Genomic DNA, 23822 nt, shown 5'->3' on the forward strand with positions numbered 1-23822 from the left:
CTCCATTAACCCCCCTTATCCTCCCTCCCTCCCTCCTCCCTCCCTAGGAGATAGATTTAAACTTTAAAATGTGAATATCTTAAAAATTATAACACCGATTTCAATGAAACTTCCAATGGCACCAAAGGAGCGACGGTGAGTAAGGTGGGCCTGAAATTGTGGCGCTATCGTGTACCGTTTTGGCTGTAGTTCAGGAACAAACAAACAAACAAACTAGACTTTTAGTATATAGATTGCAATGAATCGGAGAACAATGTGTCTGCTGTGCTGGAGAAAGCACATCTCTGCTACATCAAGCCTTAATTACACAGCAGCAATATTGTATGGAGTTGCAACAGCTTCAACTCTTTGCATAATGCTTTTAATGTAGGTAAATAAGGGGCGTTGCAGTGTTTAATTATATCTGATTACTTTATGAAAGAATGAGGTTGTGTGGGATTGGTCTTGATTTTGGTTTTGAGATCCTGTTGCTTTTCCTGTTCTGAACCTTTTTTTTCTGGTCTCCATTTTGTACTGAGGAGGAAGAACTGCCTAAAGAGAGCTTCTGACTGTTTTACCGAGGAGGTGGATGAGGAATCTTCCTCTCCTTCCGCTGTCTAGCTCAACTAAAGGACTAACCCCTCTCTTGCATCACCATCTATACCTCTCGTTTCCCTCTCCCCTCCCTCTCAGCCTGAAGAAGGCTCTCGACCTGAAACGCCACCCATTCCTTTTCTCCGGAGGTGCTGTCTGACCCACTGAGTTACTCCAGCGTCTTACAATAGACAATAGGTGCAGGAGGAGGCCATTCGGCCCTTCGAGCCAGCACCGCCATTCAATGTCGCTGAAGTCTCACCTGTTCAGTACTGCCTTCAACCACTGAAGGTCACCTCACCTTCTGTCTCCTTTCTCTGTTCGTTTACTTATTTACTTATTTATCTATTTATTCATTTCCCTATGTTCTCTAAATCTCTGTAAAGCGTCTTTGAGTATATGAAAAGCGCTATATAAATAAAATGCATTATTATTATTATTATTAATGTGATCATGGCTGATCATTCTCAATCAGTACCCCGTTCCTGCCTTCTCCCCATACCCCCTGACTCCACTATCCTTAAGAGTTCTATCCAGCTCTCTCTTGAATGCATTCAGAGAATTGGCCTCCACTGCCTTCTGAGGCAGAGAATTCCACAGATTCACAACTCTCTGACTGAAAAAGTTTTTCCTCATCTCAGTTCTAAATGGCCTACCCCTTATTCTTAAACTGTGGCCCCTTGTTCTGGACTCCCCCAACATTGGGAACATGTTTCCTGCCTCTAACGTGTCCAACCCCTTAATAATCTTATACGTTTCCATAAGATCTCCTCTCAACCTTCTAAATTCCAGTGTATACAAGCCTGTGTCATGTGTCTGCCTTCAAGGAAAAGACTAATGCTGCTGCCAAGGGAATGAATGTGTTTTGAGTTTGAGTTTGTGCCGTGATAACGATGCCACATTCCAAACTCCCAGCAATGGTTTGCCAGCACTGCTACTTCTACGCGAATTCTTTGATTGGTTCCATGTGTAATTGCATAAGACAGTCATGGGATCCACATTTCTGAAGATTTAATCATCAGTGCTTGCAGCTGTTGTATTGAACAGACGAATGGTTGGATCAGCACTGGTAGTGAGTGTCCCCGGATTGGAGGTCACTGGTCAAGCAAGGGCAGGGGTGTAGCCCCAGGCAACTGTAGTAGCATTCTCAGTACGGTTCACAAAGAAAAGGAGTAGAATTAGGCCATTCGGCCCATCGAGTCTATGTTCAATATGAACTAATAATGGTTTAGGAATATTATGCATGGCGCTAATGAGATGACGTCCATCTCCTGTGGTAGTTGTTGGAAGCTTTTGGCTCCAAGGTGCACACAGAAGCATCTTCCACATGTTGAGCAAACTTAGTTGGGAAGAACTATCCCAAAAGTACCGTTAATTTGTTTAACACTGGCTTCTCAATCTTCCCTCCGTCCTTGCAGTAGTATTCTAGTATATTTCCCCCACACAAAAACACCCCGATGCTTTCTTTCTGAGTTGGAAACTCTCGAGATTTCACTCCGATTCCTCCACTGCCACCAAGATTTGAATGTCTTTTTTTAAGGTGGCATTCGAGAGGCTTTTAAACGGGGCACAGAGATGGGCAGGGAATGGAGGGGCATGGATCCACCGCGGGCAGAGGAGATTAGTTTAACTTGGCATCTTATCCACCATGGAGGTTGTGGGCTGAAGGGCCTGTTCCTGTGCTGTACTGTTCAATGTTCCATGCGTAACAGCTAATGCTGGCCATGATTCTGAAGTAAAGTCTGATTAGCACGTCACAAAATTACCCGTTAGCTAAGCTGGAGCTGTTGTTCTGGGAGGCAGCTGGTTTTCTTGACTGTTGTGCTCCTTGAGTTGATCATAGTTAGCGCTGAATGTTCTCAACTCCTGGGTCACCTTCATACCATTCGGGTGTGTATACTTCACCCGTTCTTCCTTGCTGCCCCATCAGTTGCTGGTCTGCCAACATACGCAACGTGTCTGTTTCTGATTCAACTCCCACACTGGTTGTGTCACCAATCCCCTACGTGTAAATAGATCCAGCATGTCCCCAAATACACCAGTACAACTCTACTGATGTAATGTAGGAAGTATCGCAAGTTCACAAGTTAGAATTAGGCCATTTGGCCCATCGAGTCCATTCTGCCATTCAATCATGGCTGATCTCTGCCTCCATTTTCCTGCCTTCTCCCCTTAACCCTTGACACCCGTTCTAATCAAGAATTTGTCTACCTCTGCCTTAAAAATATCCACCGACTTTGCCTCCACTGCCCTCTGTGGCAATGAGTTCCACAGATTAACTATCCTCAGACTAAAGAAGTTCCTCCTCACCTCCTTTCTAAAAGAGCGCCCTTTAATTCTGAGGCTGTGACCTCTGGTCCTAGACTCTCCCACCGGTGGATACATCCTCTCCACATCTGCTCTATCTGTGCCTTTCACTATTCTGTAAGTTTCAATGAGGTCCCCCCTCTAAACCCCAGCGAGTAGAGGCCAAGTGTAGTCAAATGCTCATCATATGCCGACCCACTCTTTCCTGGAATATCCTCATTGGTTGCATCATGGCCTGTGTGACAATGCCAATGCGCAGGAACACAAGAGGTTGCAGAGAGATGTGGACTCACCCGGTCCATCACAGGCACAGTCCTCCCCACTATGAAAGCATCTACATGAGGCGCTGTCTCGGCACCTCTCATCAGTGATCCTCTCTCCACAGTGCCATTAGAGAGGCTTTTAAATGGACTCGCGGACATGGTAGGGAATGGAGGCAGAGGGGATTATGGGCCATGCCCTCTCTTCTTTCTCAGTGCCACCACCCCACCAGGCCCCACCTGAAGTCCCACCACACCAGGCTCGGGAGCAGTTACCTTCCTACAACCATGAGGTTCCTGACCCAATCTGCACAACCCTAATCCTCGCTTGGCAATGGAGCATCAGGGTCCACCTCTCGTACTATCGTGGGGTTGTTTTCTTCATTGTTTTGAGCACTCGTGTCTAGTTTCTTTATGCAGTCTTTGTCTTGTGACTGTATTATACTTACCTGGCAAGGGGGGGGGACCGTGATCCAAAAGGTGGCTCCCCAAGGACTAGGCTTTCCCACTGCACTTCCGGTGTGCTAACGCCCACGATGTCCTCAACTGCGGTGTAGTCAACTGCAACAGTAGTGGTAGTGGGGTATAGATATCCTTCGCTTTAAGGGGCGGCACGGTGGCGCAGCGGTAGTGTTGCTGCCTTACAACACTTACAGCGCCAGAGAGCCGGGTTCACGGGTGCTTGTCTGCACAGAGTTTGTTCGCTCTCCTCATGACCCGAGACCTTCGGTTTCCTCCCGCGCTCCAAAGACATGAAGGTTTGTGGGTTAATTGGCTTTGGTAAATTGCCCCGAATGTGTGTAGGATAGTGTAAGTCGCTGGTGGGCGCGGATTCGGTAGGCCAACGGGCCTGTTTCCACTAATACAGCTAAGCTAGTTTAGTTTAGCTGTATCTCCAACTAAACTAAACTAGAATTGAGGTAAAATGTTGAGTGTTTGTCCAAGCCTATGTGCCTCTGATGCTGCTTGTAAGCAAGATTTCCATTGCACGTTTACCTCACCATCAGTCTGAAGGAGGGTCTCGATCCGAAACGTCACCCATTCCTTCTCTCCAGAGATGCTGCCTGACCCGCTGAGTTACTCCAGCATTTTGTGTCTACCTTCGATTTGTAGCAGCATCTGCAGTTATTTTCCTACGTACCTCACCTTCCTTGTGCTTATGCCAATAAACTTGACTTGCGACAGTCTCTGGACTGTGGGGCTTGACCCCGTGGTTTCCCGACACAGAGGCCAGAGTGGGACTACCAACTGGGACTCGGCTGACACGGGGCTGGAGTGCGAGCGAGCTGAGGAAGTGACAGCACAGAGATATTTGTGGAGGTCTGGGTTTGTTGTTCACAAACACCACAGTGTGGTTGCAGAAGCTGCGCTAGGATTGGTGTTGGCGCCATGTTGTGTTGGGACCATCCAGCTGAGCCCTTTTAGTCCAACACCACACGAGGAGTTTGTGCGCCTGCCTGCCTTTGCACCATGTCAGCCAGCGAAAACATAGGAAACATGTTCCCAGTGTTGGGGGAGTCCAGAACAAGGGGCCACAGTTTAAGAATAAGGGGTAGGCCATTTAGAATCGAGATGAGGAAAAACTTTTCCAGTCAGGGAGTTGTGAATCTGTGGAATTCTCTGCCTCAGAAGGCAGTGGAGGCCAATTCTCTGAACGCATTCAAGAGAGAGCTTGATAGAGCTCTTAAGGAAAGTGGAGTCAGGGGGTATGGGGAGAAGGCAGGAACGGGGTATTGATTGAGAATGATCACATTGATCGAAGGGCCGAATGGCCTCCTCCTGCACCTATTGTCTACAAAATGTCAATCGATGTGTAAAATGCTGGTGAACGCGTGTGCGTATAAGTAGGTTTGCACAACCTTGCTCTTTTTAAAGGAAGATGTGAATTTGGCTCTAATTGCACAGTTATGTGGAATGGGACATTTATACCTGCTATGTGTAACTTCCTTTCACAATTGTGCTCAAATATAGTTTTAGTTTAGTTTAGAGACCCAGTCCACACCGACCAGTGATCCCCGCACATTAACTCTATCCTACATACACGAGGGCCAATTTTTACACCTACGCCAAGTCAATTAACCTACAAACCTGTACGTCTTTGGAGTGTTGGAGGAAACTGAAGATCTCGGAGAAAACCCACGCAGGTCACGTGGGAGAACGTACAAACTCCGTACAGACAGCACCCGCAATGGGGATCGAACCCGGGTCTCCGGCGCTGCAAGCACTGTAAGGCAGTAACTCTACCGCTGCGCCACCGTGGCCACCTTATACTTTATCTCCGTGAAAGTGTTGGACCAAAGATAAAACAGAAATAAAGAGATGTTGGCAGTAGTTAACTACCTGCAGCCTGTGAAGAGACCACTGCATTAGCCAAGATGAAGCGGTGTGGGATTTAGTACCGCATTCATTTTAATCTGTGGATAAACGGAATACAAGCCCTGTTAAGTGTATGTGAAAAGTGATGATTAATACATTTTAATGTAGTACTTTAGGGTGATTCAGAGTTCGACATGTTTTATGCTTTCTCTGTCAATTAGTGCTGTCTAACCGTGTTTGGCCTTTGAATGATGCTATTTATGTAAACTGGATGGCATGACACCACTAATCATGCTATCAGGAATGATGGTGTACTGTAAACTAAACAATCAGTAAAATGGTGAAATCGATGAACATTACACAAAACCTGTCAAAGCCTTGTCCACCGATCAAAGAAAACATTCACTGAAGATAGACTCAAAGTGGTGGAGTAACTCAGTGGGTCAGGCAACATCTCTGGAGAAAAGGAATAGGTGATGCTTCGGGTCGAGACCCTTCAGACATGAAGGAGGGTCTGAGGAAGGGTCTCGACCCGAAATATCACCTATTCCTTTCCTCCAGAGATGCTGCCTGACCCGCTGAATTACTCGAGCACTTTATCTATCTTCAGTATAAACCAGCATCTGCAGTTCCCTCCAAAGAATTCACTGAATTGTTTTCGAGCATAGCCTAGTTACAAGCTGTAACTCTAAGGGGCAACCAGTAATGAGAGCTCCAACCAGCAATACCACTCATCAAGGCCAGTGTACAACACATTAAACTATGTCAAGATGTGTAGGAAGGAACTGCAGATGCTGGTTTAAACCGAAGATAGACACAAAATGCTGGAGTAACTCAGCGGGTCAGGCAGCATTTCTGGAGAGAAGGAATGGGTGACGTTTCGGGTCGAGACCCTTCTTCAGACTGATGTCAGGGGAGAGGGAGAATCATGGATAAGGAAGTGAAAGGCGTGAAAAAGGGACAAAAGGAATGGAGATCAAGGAAAATGTAGAATAGGTCAAATGTAGTCGGAGACAGTAAGACCGGTCGAAGAACTGGGAAGGGGGAGGGATGGAGAAAGGGGGAAAGCTAGGGTTACTTCAAGGTAGAGAAGTCAATGTCATTCAGCCCGATCTGCTCTGTCACCGAAAGGTCAGGCAAACTTGCGTAAAATCAAGCCGTTGGCTTTAAAAATAATTATTGAATAACCAAAAAATCACGGCTGCTGAGACCGATGAATAAACATGGCCGATGTGTAATTCTGTGTTACAGAGGGTCATGTTGGAACGTGACGCTCAGAGTTAAATAAAACCAAGTCAAGCTGCTCAGAAATTTCACCAAGCTTCCTCAGTGGTTGTTTCACCCTTCATGTAGTGGCCTCGGAAATCTGTGACTGTGCAGTTTGTACGTGGCTTGCTCGAAGCAATGTGTGTACCCTGCCCATATCGTGCTGTTCTAAATATGGTGCAACCTTTTAAAATGACTGAAACTAGGTTAGATTCCCTCTCCCCTGACTCTCAGTCTGAGGGAAGGGTCTCGACCCGAAACGTCACCCATTCCTTCTCGCCAGAGATGCTGCCCGTCCCGCTGAGTTACTCCATAAGGCTGGGGTGTAAGCTGCCCAAGTGAAATATGAGGTGCTGTTCCTCTAATTTAAGAATCGGGTATCCCAGGAGGTCCTACAATTCACTCATCCTCTGTACCAACAGTGAAGAAAAATAGATGGATGAATTGAAAGATACAGTGTGGACCACGGCCCAGTGAGTCCACACCGACCATCGATCACCCCTGCTCACTAGATCCGTTACCCCACTTTCACATCTACATACACACTGGAGACAATCTCCAAAGACCAATTGACTTGCAAACCCGCACGTCCATGGGATGGGTGAGGAAACCCCACGTGATCACAGGGGAGCATGCGATCCCCAAACAGACAGCTCCCAAGGTCAGGATCCAACACTGGCCTCTGGTGCTGTGAGGCGGCTACGCTAACATCTACAAGGCTACGTCACAGTTCCGCCCTTGAGAATGGAATTTAAAAAACAAAACTATGGACTTTTTGTTGAACCACGAACATTTTCATAAATTCATAAGTGACTGGAGCAGAATTAGGCCATTCGGCCCATCAAGTCTACTCCATTATTCAATCATGGCTGATCTATCTCTCCCTCTCAACCCCATTCTCCTGCCTTCTCCCCATAACCTCTGACACCCGTACTAATCACGAATCTATCTCTGCCTTAAAAATATCCATTGACTTGGCCTCCACAGCCTTCTGTTGGCAAAGAATTCCACAGATTCACCACCCTCTGACTAACGAAATTCCTCCTCATCTCCTTCGGAAAGGAATGTCCTTTTATTCTATGACCTCCAGTCCTAGACTCTCCCACTGGTGGAAACATCCTCTCCACATCCACTCTATCCAAGCCTTTCACTATTCGATTTTATTTGTTCTCTCCAACAAGATGGCTTTCTTATTCTTACAAAATTAGTCATTTTAGTTATTTTAACCTTGCTAAGCCTTTGGTCAGAGTGCCTCCTGACAATATTGAGTGTACTCTTGGATTATATAACTTTCTAGTAACATGGAGTCATGGAGTTACAGTCACCAGAGGTTGGTTTCAAGAGAATTGTTTGGGATGTAAATATGGCAGAAGGAGTGTGGAAATGAGCATTTCATTCAGCCCGATCTGCTCTGTCATCGAAAGGTCAGGCAAACTTGTGTAAAATCAGGCCGTTGGCTTTAAAAATAATTATTGAATAACCAAAAAATCACGGCTGCTGAGACATCCGATGAATAAATATGGCCGATGTGTTATTCTGTGTTACATAGAAACATAGAAAATAGGTGCAGGAGTAGGCCATTCGGCCCTTCGAGCCTGCACCGCCATTCAATATGATCATGGCTGATCATCCAACTCAGTATCCCGTACCTGCCTTCTCTCCATACCCCCTGATCCCTTTAGCCACAAGGGCCACATCTAGCTCCCTCTTAAATATAGCCAATGAACTGGCCTCAACTACCTTCTGTGGCAGAGAATTCCACAGATTCACCACTCTCTGTGTGAAAAAAAACTTTCTCATCTCGGTCCTAAAAGACTTCCCCCTTATCCTTAAGCTGTGACCCCTTGTTCTGGACTTCCCCAACAACGGGAACAATCTTCCTGCATCTAGCCTGTCCAACCCCTTAAGAATTTTGTAAGTTTCTATAAGATCCCCCCTCAATCTTCTAAATTCCAGCGAGTACAAGCCGAGCCTATCCAGTCTTTCTTCATATGAAAGTCCTGCCATCCCAGGTTACAAAGGGTCATGTTGGAACGTGACGCTCAGAGTTAAATAAAACCAAGTCAAGCTGCTCAGAAATTTCACCAAGCTTCCTCAGTGGTTGTCTCACCTTCATGTAGTGGCCTTGTAAATCTGGGACAGTGCAGTTTGTACGTGGCTTGCTCGAAGCAATGTGTGTACCCTGCCCATATTGTGCTGTTCTAAATATGTTGCAACCTTTTAAAATTACTCAAACTAGGTTAGATCCCCCCTCCCCTGACTCTCAGTCTGAGGGAAGGATCTCGACCCGAAACGTCACCCACTCCTTCTCGCCAGAGATGCTGCCCGACCCGCTGAGTTACTCCAGCATTTTGTGTCTACATAGAAAGTAGAAAATAGGTGCAGGAGGAAGCCATTCGGCCCTTCGAGCCAGCACCGCCATTCATTGTGCTCATGGCTGATCGTCCACAATCAGTAACTCTCTCTTAAATCCATCCAGTGAATCGGCCTCCGCTGCCCTCTGTGGCAGAGAATTCCACAGACTCACAACTCTCTGGGTGGGAAAAGTTTCTCCTCACCTCAGTTTTAAATGGCCTCCCCTTTATTCTTAGACTGTGTGTGTGGCCCCTGGTTCTGGACTCGCCCAACATTGGGAACATTTTTCCTGCATCCACCTTCGATTTAAACTAGCATGTGCAGTTTTTTCCCCTACATCATCTGCAGATCCTTCCCGCACGTTAGATGTGTGCGCACGGTACTGTTTTCTGTTGATTTGATTATTTTTTTTGTGTGGGTTTAATGTGTGTGGGTTTAATGGGCAATTCCTTTTGCTGACGTGTGCTGGTGTTGCTTTTGTTTCAGCTTTAGCTCGTTCGTGGCGATTGGAGTGAGCTTCTTCGGGATATTCCTTTTCTCGCTTGTACTCTGCCTTTGCTGCCCCTGCTGTCTCCTCTACAAGCTCGCACGCAGAGGACGCCAACGTAAGTAGCCCTCGTTCATCATTAAAGGGGTTAGTTTCATCCGAACAGACACGACCACCGATCAACGGAAATGCCTTCGTCATTTCCGTTGATCGTTGGTCGTGTCTGTTCGGATGAAACTGGATATCTGTATTTGCATGTATTCTTTATCAGCAAAAGACAGTCGTGAGAAGTTTATCTAACAACACCGCACCCTGAACCAGCTGCGTTCCTCTCCGTGCAGCAGCGTTTCCCCCTTGGAATGATGTTCCTGGGGGAGTCCAGAACCAGGGGCCACAGTTTAAGAATAAGGGGTCGGACATTTAGAACGGAGATGAGGAAAGACTCTTTCAGTCAGAGAGTTGTGAATCTGTGGAATTCTCGGCCTCAGAAGGCAGTGGAGGCCAATTCTCTGAATGCATTCAAGAGAGAGCTAGATAGAGCTCTTAAGGATAGAGGAGTCGGGGGGGTACGGGGAGAAGGCAGGAACGGGGTACTGATTGAGAATGATCAGCCATGATCACATTGAATTGCGGTGCTGGCTCGAAGGGCCGAATGGCCTCCTCCTGCACCTATTGTCTATTGTCTATTGTCACAAGGAATAGGAGTAGAATTGGGCCATTCGGCCCATCGAGTCTACTCCGCCATTCAATCACGGCTGATCTAGCTCCCCCTCCTAACCCCATTCTCCTGCCTTCTCCCCATAACCTCTGACGCCCCTCCTAATCAAGAATCCATCAAAATCTAATCAAAAGTGTTCAGTATAAAGTAAGAATGGTTTGGGAATATTATGCAGGAGGTTAATGAGTTGTTGCCCGTCTCCTGTGGTAGTCGCTGAATGTTTCTGGCTCCACGTATGTACATGGAAGCTGCTGCCAAACGTTGAGCAAACGCAGTTGGGAAGAATGTCCAAATATCCATCCCAAAAGTAACTTTTTAACTAGCTTCATGGTGTCTCCTAATTCTTCCCTCAGTCCTTAAAGTAGTATTCCAGTATAGTTTCCCCACCCAAAACACCCCAATGCTTTCTTTCTGAGTGGCAAAATACTCTTTCCTAAAATCTCTACAGATGACACTTTGATTCCCTGACACTGTCTCCAAGATGTGGATTTTGCAGAGGTTTTTAAATGGGCACATGCATATGTGGGGAATGGAGGGAGATGGGCCTTGATTTTCCTTGCTGCCCCATTAGTTGCTGGTCTGCCTACATGCATAACTTGCCCGTTTCGGATTCAACCCCCTTCACTATTTTGTTACCTCCAAAAATGACCACTTTGATATACACCAGGGGTGGCCAAACCGCCTCTCGCGAGCTACATGCGGCTCTTTGACCTTTAATATGCGGCTCTTGGAAATATGTTGGCTGAGCTCCTTTTTTCATCACAGTTAATATAAAAGGTAAATAAGAAAAAATTTCAAGCTTTATAATTATTTACTGGGTATGAATTGAGACTCCATTGGAATAAAACGTAAGTTTAATGTTCATGGTTAGTAAAAAGTTCATGTCTTGCGGCTCTTTTGTTCATGTCTTGCGGCTCTCAAACATCTGAACTTTATCGTATGTGGCTCTTACATTAAGCAAGTTTGGCCACCCCCGATATACACTTATTGGACAGGGTTAATTTTTTTCCTTTCATTTGCAAATATATTCTCGGTTGTATTTGCAGTTCACATGTTTACGTTTTTTCCCCCTGCGACTGTGCATCAGGTTTCTGCGCCATTTAGAAGGCCGGGTGTAACCTGTCACGTATTGTCTTGACAGCTAAACATGGCTGACCCCATCCATGCCTGTTGTAACTTGAGATCAGTGCCTGCGTGTGGACTTCTCGGGATTTCTACTCAGCTGCCGTTATTGCAAACCGAATGCATTGAAACAAAAAAAAATCAAAATATAAGATAAGGTGGCGCAGCGGTAGAGTTGCTGCCTTATGGCGCCAGAGACCCGGGTTCGATCCCGATTACAGGTGCTGTCTGTACCGAGTTTTACGTTCTCGCCGTGATCGCGTGGGTTTTCTCCGAGATCTTCGGTTTCCTCCCACGCTCCAGAGACGTGCAGGTTTGTAGGTTGTGGAGGAAAGAAAACTGCAGATGCTGGTTTAAAATCAAAGGGAGGCTCAAAGTGCTGGAGTAACTCAGCGGGTCAGGCAGCATCTCTGGAGAGAAGGAACGGGTGACGTTTCGGGTCGAGACCCTTCTTCAGTCTGAAGAAGGGTCTCGACCCGAATGGTCACCCGTTCCTTCTCTCCAGAGATGCTGCCTGACCCGCTGAGTTACTCCAGCACTTTGTGTCTACCCAGGTTTGTAGGTTAGTTGGCTTGGTATAAATGTCAATTGCCCCTAGTGTGTGTAGGATAGTGTTAATGTGCGGGGATCGCTGGTTGGTACGGACCCGGTGGGCCGAAGGGCCTGTTTCCGCGCTGTATCTCTAAACTAAACTAAGTTAAAAAAATATGAGAGAACTGAGCCTTGTTCATGACTGGAAACTTTTCACAACCTGTGAGATACGTCTGAGAGTGCAGGGGCACATGTGTTTCTTGGACTGGTCTTTACTTCGCAGCTGTGGAACTCATTTGATTTTTGGCAGTATTTCTGGCTGGCTCTAAATTAGTCTTTGGAACTGCAGAGAATCCACTGCTCAAGCCGATATATTTCAACACGGTGTGCGTCTGGGTGAGGTGGCCCAGTCACTCATTGTAACCAAACCCTCGCCACTTCTTCCCCTTCTGCTTACTTGCCATCCTCCTCCTCTATCCAGTCCTTCCCCCCCCCCCCCCCCACCCTCACTTCCCTTCCCCTTTTTTCTCCTCCACCCTCCCCCGTCTCACTATTTTCAACCCCAGCAAAGTACTTGTGGATGTGTGGATTGCCAGCAATGGTGTCAGGTTAGGTAAGGGGGTGGTGCAGCGAGACCTGGGTGTCCTTGTACACCAGTCACCGAAAGTTGGCGTGCAGGTACAGCAGGCAGTGAAGAAAGCTAATGGCATGTTGGGCTTCATAACGAGAGGATTTCAGTGGCGGAATAAAGAGGTTCTTCTGCAGTTGCACAGGGCCCTGATAAGACCACATCTGGAGTATTGTGTACAGTTTTGGTCTCCTAATTTGAGGAAGGACATCCTTGTAATTGAGGCAGTGCAGCATAGGTTCACGAGATTGATCCCTGGGATGGCGGGACTGTCATATGAGGAAAGATTGAAAAGACTAGGCTTGTATTCACTGGAGTTTAGAAGGATGAGAGGGGATCTTATAGAGACGTATAAAATTATAAAAGGACTGGACAAGCTAGATGCAGGAAAAATGTTCCCAATGTTGGGCGATTCCAGAACCAGGGGCCACAGTCTGAGAATAAAGGGGAGGCCATTTAAAACTGAGGTGAGAAGGAACTTTTTCACCCAGAGAGTTGTGAATTTGTGGAATTCTCCTGCCACAGAGGGCAGTGGAGGCCAAATCACTGGATGGATTTAAGAGAGAGTTAGATAGAGCTCTAGGGGCTAGTGGAATCAAGGGGTATGGGGAGAAGGCAGGCACAGGTTACTGATTGTGGACGATCAGCCATGATCACAATGAATGGCGGTGCTGGCTCGAAGGGCCAAATGGCCTCCTGCACCTATTTCCTATGTTTCTAAAATCAGATGATAAGGATGTCCAGACGCTGGCAAGAACTTCAGAACCAGGTGTGCTCTTCATCACAGCCGAACCAGCAACACTTGAATCATGTGCTGATGTCATTACGATACGATACAATACGATAGAACCTTATTTATCCCAGGAGGGAAATTGGTCTATCAACAGTTATAAAGCACAAGAGGATACATAAAACATGAAATTAAAGTGAGGAGTGGAAAGTCCAGGGTTAAGGATGTGGAAAGATTGGGGAGGGGGGGGGAGCCAGTCTACCCCACGACAGGAGGGGGAGGAGGTGTACAGTTTGATCGCCACAGGGAAAATTATCTGTGTAGGAAAATAACTGCAGATGCTGGTACAAATCGAAGGTATCACAAAAAGCTGGAGTAACTCTGCAGGTCAGGCAGCATCTCAGGAGAGAAGGAATGGGTGACGTTGGAGAACGAGAGAGGGGGTGAACGAGAGAGGGGAGAACGAGAGAGAGGGGAGAACGAGAGAGAGGGGAGAACGAGAGAGGGAAGAACGAGAGAGAGGGAAGAACGAGAGAGGGAGAGAACGAGAGAGGGAGAGAACGAGAGAGGGAGAGAACGAGAGAGGGGAGAACGAGAGAGGGGAGAATGAGAGAGGGGAGAATGAGAGAGGGAGAACGAGAGAGGGAGAACGAGAGAGGGAGGGAGAACGAGAGAGGGAGGGAGAAGAGAGAGAGGGAGGGAGAACGAGAGAGGGGAGAACGAGAGAGGGGAGAACGAGAGAGGGGGTGAACGAGAGAGGGAAGAACGAGAGAGGGGGTGAACGAGAGAGGGAAGAACGAGAGAGGGAGAGAACGAGAGAGGGAGAGAACGAGAGAGGGAGAGAACGAGAGAGGGGAGAACGAGAGAGGGGGAGAACGAGAGAGGGGGAGAACGAGAGAGGGAGAGAACGAGAGAGGGAGAGAACGAGAGAGGGAGAGAACGAGAGAGGGGAGAACGAGAGAGGGGAGAACGAGAGAGGGGGTGAACGAGAGAGGGAGAGAACGAGAGAGGGGGTGAACGAGAGAGGGGAGAACGAGAGAGGGGAGAACGAGAGAGGGGGTGAACGAGAGAGGGAGAGAACGAGAGAGGGAGAGAACGAGAGAGGGGAGAACGAGAGAGGGGAGAACAAGAGTGGGGGAGTACGAGAGGGGGGAGAACGAGAGAGAGGGAGAACGGGAGAGAGGGAGAACGAGAGAGAGGAGAGAGAGAACGAGAACGAGGGGAGAGAATGACAGAGAGGGAGAATGAGAGAGAACAAAAGTGAGAATGAAAGAGACCAAAAGAGAGATAACAAGAGAGAACGGGAGATAGAATGAGAGAGAGAGAGAGACCAACGACATTGTCACCCATTTCTTCTCTCCTGAGATGCTGCCTGAGCCGCTGAGTAACACCAGCAGTTTTGGGGATAAAGATCTCCTGTGGCGTTCTGTCCTGCAGCTAGGGGGAGCCAGTCTGTTGCCAAAGGTGCTCCTCAGGTTGACCAGTGTGTCACGGGTGGGGGGCAGCTGCATTGTCCAAGATGCTCCGCAGTTTGAGGACCATCCTCCCCTCCAAAATCATCCTCCAGTGAATCCAACTCCGCCCCCAGGAATGGGCCAGCCTTCCTAAGGGGGGTTGTTGATTCTGTTGGCGCCCGCGGCCTTTGCCCTGCTGCCTCAGCGCAAGACATTGAAGTAGGTGGCACTTACAGGTGATGGCGAACACTTCTCCAGGGCTGTGCCCTCTGGGAAAAATGTGGTGATGGTGTTAGCAAGTGGAAAAGTTAGCTTGCCTGTGATTCACTGTCAAACTGGAGGAACCTTGCGTCTTCCTTCCATATGTGTGCTGCATTCTCCGTTCCCAGCAGGTTAATGAGTTGGGACCAGTTAATGCTTGCTGCTTTGAGTGGATTAACATACACCCAATCAGCCAAAACATTCTGACCTGATGAGCCAAAACATTATGACCACCTGCCGAATCTGCTGTTGGTCCTCCGTGTGCAGCCCCATACGCAGCAGGGTGCGATGCACTGTGTATTGTGACACATTCCTCCCATGACAAACCATTGAAATTTTCTGTGACTTGTGCCTTATCGGTCGGTTCGGACCAGACGGGATAGCCTTCGTTGCCCTCGCGTATCGATGAGCCTTGGGCGCCCAACACCCTGTCGCCGGTTTGTGGTTTGTCCCTCCTCGGACCACTGTCGGTAGGTACTCACCACTGCTGACCGGGAGCACCCCACAAGCCTTGCCGTTTCAGAGATGCTCTGACCCAGTCGTCTGGCCATAACAATTTGGCCCTTGTCAAAGTCGCTCAGGTCTTTACTCCTGCCCATTTCTCCTGCATCCAACACATCAACTTCAAGAACTGACTGTTCACTTGCTGCCTAATATATCCCACCCCTTGACAGGTGCCATTGTAGCACGATAATCAATGGTGTTCACTTCACCTGTCAGTGGTCATAATGTTTTGGCTGATTGATGAGCGTTTGTCGGCACTGGGCCTGTACTCGCTGGAGATTAGAAGGATGCAAGGGGACCTCATGGCAACTTACTGAATAGTAAAAGGCTTGGATAGAGTGGATGTGGAGAGGATGTTTGCACTAGTGGGAGAGTCTAGGGTTAGAGGTCACAGCCTCAGAATTAAAGGACCTTCCTTTAGGAAGAAGATGAGGAGGAATTTATTTAGTCAGAGGGTGGTGACTCTGTGGAATTCTTTGCCACAGAAGGCTGTGGAGGCCAAGTCAATGGATATTTTGTAAAGCAGAGATAGATTGTTGATTAGTACGGGTGTCAGGGGTTATGGGGAGAAGGCAGGAGAATTGGGTTGGGAGGGAGAGATAGATCAGCTATGGTTAAATGGTGGAGTAGACTTGAGGGGCCGATTGGCCTCATTCTGCACCTATCACGTGACTTTATGACCGTATGCTGACTTACGCTCAAATTGATGCAACGTGAGGGCAAAGGACTGGACTAGATGCAGGAAAAATGTTCCCAATGTTGGCCGGGTCCAGAACCAGGAGATTGGGACTACACCCCGAGCTTACACGGGTCTGTTCAGTGCTTTATAAACAGAGGGGAGAATCTGTTCCAGAGTCTGATGGCAATGCAATCAATCTTTTGAATCTTCTGCCCAATGGGCGAGGCGAGATGAGGGAATGGCCGGATGTAAGTGGTCCTTGGCTGTTTTTCTGAGGCAGGGTGAAGTGTACATGGAGTCGATGGGGGTAGAGGCTGGTTTGCCTGATGGACTGGGCTGCGTCCACAACTTTGCAATTTCTTGTGGTCTTGGGCAGAGGTGTTGACAAAACAAGCTGTTTCTTCATCCCAAGAGCATGTTTTCTATGGTGCATCTGTAGAAATTGGTAAGAGTCATCGGGGACATGCCAAATTTCCTTAGCTTCATGAGGGAGTAGAAGCATTCGTGTATATTCTTGGCCCAACCTGACATCACTGTGGTTGGACTAGGATAGATTATTGGTGATATTTAGGTCTTGGAACTTGAAGCTCTGGAACATTTCCACTTCATCATGAATGAATGAATGAATGAATGGTACTTTATTATCACACGTGATGTCTCTCTCTCTCTCTCTCTCATTCTATCTCTCATTCTCTCTTGTTATCTCTCGTTTGGTCTCTTTCGTTCTCACTTTTGTTCTCTCTCATTCTCCCTCTCTGTCATTCTCTCTCCTCGTTCTCGTTCTCTCTCACCTCTCTCTCGTTCTCCCTCTCTCTCGTTCTCCCTCTCTCTCGTTCTCCCCCTCTCTCATTCTCCCCTCTCTCGTTCTCCCCCTCTCTCATTCTCCCCCTCTCTCATTCTCCCCCTCTCTCATTCTCCCCCTCTCTCGTTCCCCCCTCTCGTTCCCCCCCTCGTTCCCCCTCCCTCTCTCATTCCCCCTCCCTCTCTCGTTCCCCCTCCCCCTCTCGTTCCCCCTCTCCCTCTCGTTCCCCCTCCCCCTCCCCCTTTCGTTCCCCCTCCCCCTTTCGTTCCCCCTCCCCTTTCCTTCCCCCTCCCACTTTCGTTCCCCCTCCCCCTCTCGTTCCCCCTCCCCCTCATTCCCCCCCTTGTCCTCCATCCCCCACTTGTCCTCCCCCTCTCTCGTTCTCCCTCCCTCTCTCTCGTTCTCCCCCTCTCTCGTTCTCCCCCTCTCTCGTTCTCCCCCTCTCTCGTTCTCCCCCCCTCTCGTTCTCCCCCCTCTCTCATCCCTCCCCCTCTCTCACCCCTCCCCCTCTCTCGTCCCCCCCCTCTCGTCCTCCCCCCCTCTCGTCCTCCCCCTCTCTCTCGTCCTCCCCCTCTCTCTCGTCCTCCCCCTCTCTCTCGTCCTCCCTCCCCCTCTCTCTCGTCCTCCCTCCCCCTCTCCCTCATCCCTCCCCCTCTCTCGTCCCTGCCCCTCTCTCCCCCCCCCCTTCCTCCCCCTCCCCCTCTCTCTTCCTGTCACCACATCAGAAGGCGATGGAGGCTTTGCATGGGTGTATACTTTACTACAAACGGCAACAACTGCATGTGTGCATTTGTGTTGTTCCAGCGGCAAGTACAATAGGCTAGGTTAGCATGTGAATGCTGACTGCAGGGTAAGCCGCTGGGGATTGTAAAGTCTATCCTGCCATGGTCCCACTCGCTGCCTTTGTAAGCCAAGTACCCACAGGCCCAGGACACAAATTTCTACTCTAAAGTCTGACAGGCCTATGACCCAGCCACATCTCGTGTCTGACTGTGAGGTTGCTGGTTTCATGTCATGACTTTCCACATCCACTTGCCCCGTTCAATCCTAAAGAAGGAGCCTGAAACTAATTGTGCAATAAATATGTCCACATTGCTTGCAGTGTTCTGTGGAAGCACAGTCAATTGACCAGGCAGCATTTGCATGTACAACTTGTTATAGCACTGCCTGGGAATAGAATAGAATTGTTATATCTTTGTCTTTTACTTTGGCTCTGCTTGTCAGATGAAACTATATTCCATGACGATGTCCGGTATCCAAGCTGGCAAAATGACAATAAGCCACTTCGGTATCTCGATAAACAAACGCAAGGAATCATGGGATTTGTCAAAGGTCATTCGGGTTAAACAAAGAGCGTTGCTCGTGAACTTAATGGCTAATGTACACTGAAACAATGGTTGACACATGATTACAATAAATGAAAGGAATTAAGAGTTGTATGAACTTCTGGACTTTTACTGATTGAGTTCTGGATCTCAGTTCATTATCAAATCTGGATGAACATAAAGTTGAACGTCTGATCAAAATGATCGGCAAGTGCAACAACATCTCATTTACACACCAATGGAGACAGTAAATGACATAATGCTGTGCAGACGGTGAAAATATCATCAATATGCGGAGCTAAAGTGACGGGTAAAGTGTTTCTCAGGATGTCAAACCACTTTAGGCGACCTGTGAATGCGAGCATTGGCAACCTTCTTGGTTTTGTGTACTTGTTCTCTGGTCATTTGCTGATAATCTCTATTTAGAGGGGGAATCTCTAAATAGGCTTGGCGAAACATCAAGTCTTCTTGAATGGGAAATCCTCTATCCGCCATTATGCAATCCCCAGGATCAACTAAATTCAAAAATCCACCCTTCCTAACAATGTGTGCACCAGATGATCGCCCACCCCCAAGCTTTTGATAAGAATGTGATCATGCCGTTTGGGGCAATTCCAACCAATAGTTTCACAGTGTTGTGTTTCTCGTAGTCGGACCGCGTCAAAGCCTGCAACTGCAGATGCCGTGGCCATTCTATAAATATGTCTGTGCAGTCGAGAGTGCATCTCAGTGTTGGGTATCTATTTATTATCTGTTTCGACTGCGTGGACCTTATCAAATCACGATCTGCAAGCAAGTCCATTACAAGTTACAGTGCAAAAGAAAATGGTGCAAGTATATTGAACTCATTTATACAACCACAAGATTATAACTGAAGATTAGAATGTCAAATACTGGTTAAAATTGTCCAATGCAATGGGAATCAGAAGAGACATGATTAGTCTGGAGACTGGTGACTAGGTTTTGTACTACACAAGTTTACTTACACATGTACATGCAGAGTAATAATGTAAGAAAATAACATGTACATGCAGAACTCATTCAGAAGTCAACAAACAAACAAATAAAGAAAAGTAAGAGGTGAAAACCCCACGAATACTTTTCATATTATCTATTGATAGTTGTAGAAATCATACATTTCATTTCATTCCCCCTCCCCCAAACAAAAACAATAATAAATGGTTGTTATTAATCATCACCATCTCGCTCACTCACCGAAGCGGGCCAGCAAACGACTGTGGAAAGGTTAATGAAACCATCAAAGTCATCGTACTTTTGTACAAATGAATCATAAATGCACCTAGTTAATAGTTTTGAAAGCAGTATTTTCTTACCTCGAAGAAGCAAAACTGGAAAATACGTATGAAACGCAGGTCTGCACACACACAGTAGCTCAGCTGGCAAGAACGTTTAGCCCGAATGACCCATGACCCAGGCGTGCACAGTTGTAATACCGAACTCGCTTATTCTAAAGGGATTGATTGGCCTTCAGTCAGAAGCAATGAGAGCAGAATTAGGCCATTTATCCCATCAAGTCTACTCCGCCATTCAATCATGGCTGTTCTATCTCTCCCTCCTAACTCCATTCTCCTGCCTTCTCCCCTTAACCCCTGACACCCGTACTAATCAAAAATCTAGCTATCTCTGCCTTAAAAATATCCACTGACGGCCTCCACAGCCTTCTGTGGCAAAATTCCACAGATTCACCACCCTCTGACTAAAGAAATTCCTCATCTCCTTCTGTGGAATTCTCTGCCTCAGAAGGCAGTGGAGGCCAATTCTCTGAATGCATTCAAGAGAGAGCTAGATAGAGCCCTTAAGGATAGCGGAGCCAGGGGGAATGGGGAGAAGGCAGGAACGGGGTACTGATTGAGAATGGTCAGCCATGATCACATTGAATGGCGGTGCTGGCTCGAAGGGCCAAATGGCCTACTCCTGCACCTATTGTCTAAAGGAACGTCCTTTAATTCTGAGGCTGTGACCTCTGGTCGTAGACTCTCCCACTAGTGGAAACATCTTCTCCCCAAACACTCTACCCAAGCCTTTCACTATTCAGTACATTTCAATGAGTTCCCCCCTCATTCTTCTAAACTCAGTCAGTCAGTGACTCAGTCAGTCACTAAAGTCAGTTTTAGTTTACAGTCGGTCACTAAAGTCAGTGGGGAGTTGTTAGAGTTCATGGTCATTTGGGAAACTGATGTCAAGAAACTATGGCACCGTGTAAAATAAATGTATTTGTTTGACGGGTAGGCTCCCCCAGGTATTTATCTTCTGTCTATATGTCATTACGATCAGTTTTGTGTGCACAGAGGAAGTGGTTATACAAGAATCAAATAACAAGTCTGTATCATCACTTCTCAATTGCACTGGGCAGGCTGGATAGTAAACAGTGAGCATTAAATAAAGATCACGGAGAGGATGTTCAGGCAGCATGTTTGCATGAAGATAAAATGGGGCAACCTATTTTGTGTGCTGGCCTAGTGTGTATATCTAAGATAGACACAAAACGCTGGAGTAACTCAGCGGGACAGGCAATATCTCTGGAGCGAAGGAACAGGTGACGTTTCGGGTCGAGGCCCCTCTTCACACTCAGATATACGGTGTACAGTGCCTGCATTAAGGAGGCAATTAAACGCACCTGAGCAATTACAAACGCCTGTGAAGCCATGTGTCCCAAACATTATGGTGCCCTGAAATGGGGGGACTATGTATAAACACTGGTGTAATTTCTACATGGTGAAACCAAAATGTATAAAAATGGCCTTTATTAAAATCTGACAATGTGCACTTTAACCACATGTGATTATTTTTTTCCCCCCTATTACAAATCTCAAATTGTGGAGTACAGAGGCAAATAAATAAATGATGGGCCTTTGTCCCAAACGTTATGGATGGCACTGTATATCTACTCCCCTTTTAAGCAGCAAGACTGTAGGTCTTGTGCTGAAGTCGTGTTCGTGGCATTTGTGAATGTCGGGGCGATGAGCATGGGAAGCTGTTTACTCTCCCAGCTCTGGGTCAAGTGGGTTCGAAGGCTGGGATGGGGGTAAGGCTTGTCAGGAATGGCTCGCACAGCTGGACGCCCCTCTGCTGCCTCACAAGGGAAAGACAGGGACCTGGCTCACGTTACTGCTGGCAGCAGAGGCCTGCGCGTGAGGTTGCCTCTGACCACTGGTTTCAGGAATAAAATTACATCCCAGTTGCCCGAGTTCATCACAACAACAAAATCACTCTAAATAACATCTGAAAGCATGCAGTCGGACTGCATCTGACAAGGTCATAAGTGACAGGAGCAGATTTAGGCCATTCGGCCCATCAAGTTTATTCTGCCATTCAATCTTGGCTGATCTATCTCTCCCTCCAAACCTCCATCCTCCAGCCTTCTCCTCATAACCCCTGACACCCGTACTAGTCAAGAATCTACCTATCTCTGCCTTAATGTCTTCAGGGGTTCTGAGGAGAGGGCAAGAAATTGGGGTTGGGAGGGGAAGCTAGATCAGCCATGATTGAATGGAGGAGTAGATTTGATGGGCCAAATGGCCTCACTCTGCTCCTATCACATGACCTAATTACCTGATCTTGCTGAGATGGGCGTTGGGAGAGGAAGCTAGATCAGCCCTGATTGAATGGCGGAGTAGACTTGATGGGCCAAATGGCCTCACTCTGCTCCCAGAAATTATGAACTTATCAACTTATGAATCTGTCTCCCCTGTCAGAATTGTGCATGTTTCAATTAGATCCCGCTCTCATTCTCCGATACGCTAATGCACGGGCTCGGCGATCGTTTCGCTGAACACCTACGCTCAGTCCACCAAAACCGACCTGATCTCGCGGTTGCTCAACACTTTAATTCCCCCTCCCGTTCCCACACTGACCTTATCATTTGAAGGAACAGCACCTCATATTTCACTTGGGCACCCCGGCGGTATGAACATTGATGTCTCTAACTTCAAGTAACCCTTGCTTTCCCTCTCCCTCCATCCCCTCCCCCTTCCCAGTTCTCCCACCAGTCTTACTGTCTCCGACTACATTTTATCTCTGCTTGCTTTGTTGTTACGTTCTCCCAAATAAACAATGATCTATTCCACTTTTTCCTTGATCTCCATTCGCTTTGTCCTGTTTTCAAACCTGACACTTCCTTATCTATGTACCTCCCATTCCCCTGACATCAGCCTGAAGAAGAGTCTCGACCCGAAACGTCACCCATTCCTTCTCTCCAGAGATGCTGCCTGTCCCGCTGAGTTACTCCAGCATTTTTAGATTTTTAGATTTAGAGATACAGCGCAGAAACAGGCCCTATCGGCCCACCGAGTCCGCGCCGCCCAGCGATCCCCGCACATTAATACTATCCTACACACACTAGGGACAATTTTTACATTTGCCCAGCCAATTAACCTACAAACCTGCACGTCTTTGGAGTGTGGGAGATCTGGGAGAAAACCCACGCAGGTCACGGGGAGAACGTACAAACTCCGTACAGACGGCGCCCGTAGTCAGGATCGAACCTGAGTCTCCGGCGCTGCATTCGCTGTAAGGCAGCAACTCTACCGCTGCGCCACCGTGCCGCCATTTTGTGTCCATCTTCGGTTTGAACCAGCATCTGCACTTCCTTCCTGCACGCCAATGGATATAAGCTCTCTCCTCACTGCAACAATTTGATCGCCCCTGGAGCCCACCTCATGGACTTTCATTACACTCCATCTGCTGCAAGTTTGTTCTTTCTGAGCTAAGGATATAAATTAATGATATCAAATTATGAGAGGCATGGATATGTAGTCAGAACCTACCCCCCCAAGATGGAAATATCAGATACTAGAGGGTAAAGCTTTAAGATGAGAGGGGCAAAGTTTAAAGGAGATGCGTGAGGCAAGTTTTATTTGAACCCAGAGGGTGGCAAGTGCTTGGGACACGTTATTGGGTGGTGGTGGTGGTGGAGGCAGATATAATAGTTGCATCTAAGAGACTTTTGTATGGGCGGGTGTATATGCCAGGAATGAGGGATATGGATTATGTGCAGGCAGGTAAGAGTGGGCCTTGACGTCAGGTTCGGCACAGACATTGTGGGCCGAAGGGCCCTTTAGTGTGCTGTACTGTCCAAAGAGATCGAAGCTACGCATGATACTCACTCCAAGGTTAAAAATGTCTATCCCAGTGGTAATGGAAGGAGGTGTACAGAGTTGTTTTGAATACACTTTATTATGTAACCAAATAATCTCCTGGCATGCTGTTGTCAAGGTCTGTCCGGTTGTTACGCAAACAAAGTACTGGCAAGGTTGCAGACACCAGAGACTGCAGATGCTGGAAACCGTAGATGAGAAGATATACAATATTGTTACCTCGGCACGGTGGCGCAGCGGTAGAGTTGCTGCCTTACAGCGAATGCAGCGCCGGAGACCCGGGTTCGATCCTGACTACGGGCGCCGTCTGTACGGAGACCACACCTGGAGTATTGTGCGCAGTTTTGGTCTCCAAATTTGAGGAAGGATAAACATAGAAACATAGAC

The 23822-nt window shown here is 47.6% G+C and overlaps 1 protein-coding gene across 1 annotated transcript in view; it reads left to right on the forward strand.

Moving 5' to 3' along the window:
* The window catches only part of LOC144601708 (protein shisa-5-like), a 69310-nt gene that overhangs the window by 35283 nt on the left and 10205 nt on the right, over nucleotides 1-23822 (forward strand). The window contains exon 2 of the mRNA XM_078413999.1: nucleotides 9564-9682. Coding sequence (XP_078270125.1) covers nucleotides 9564-9682 — 119 coding nt within the window. The remainder of the gene's footprint in view (nucleotides 1-9563; nucleotides 9683-23822) is intronic.

This window comes from Rhinoraja longicauda, chromosome 17 (genome assembly GCF_053455715.1).
Source record: "Rhinoraja longicauda isolate Sanriku21f chromosome 17, sRhiLon1.1, whole genome shotgun sequence".
Classification (NCBI taxonomy): Eukaryota; Metazoa; Chordata; class Chondrichthyes; order Rajiformes; family Arhynchobatidae; genus Rhinoraja; species Rhinoraja longicauda.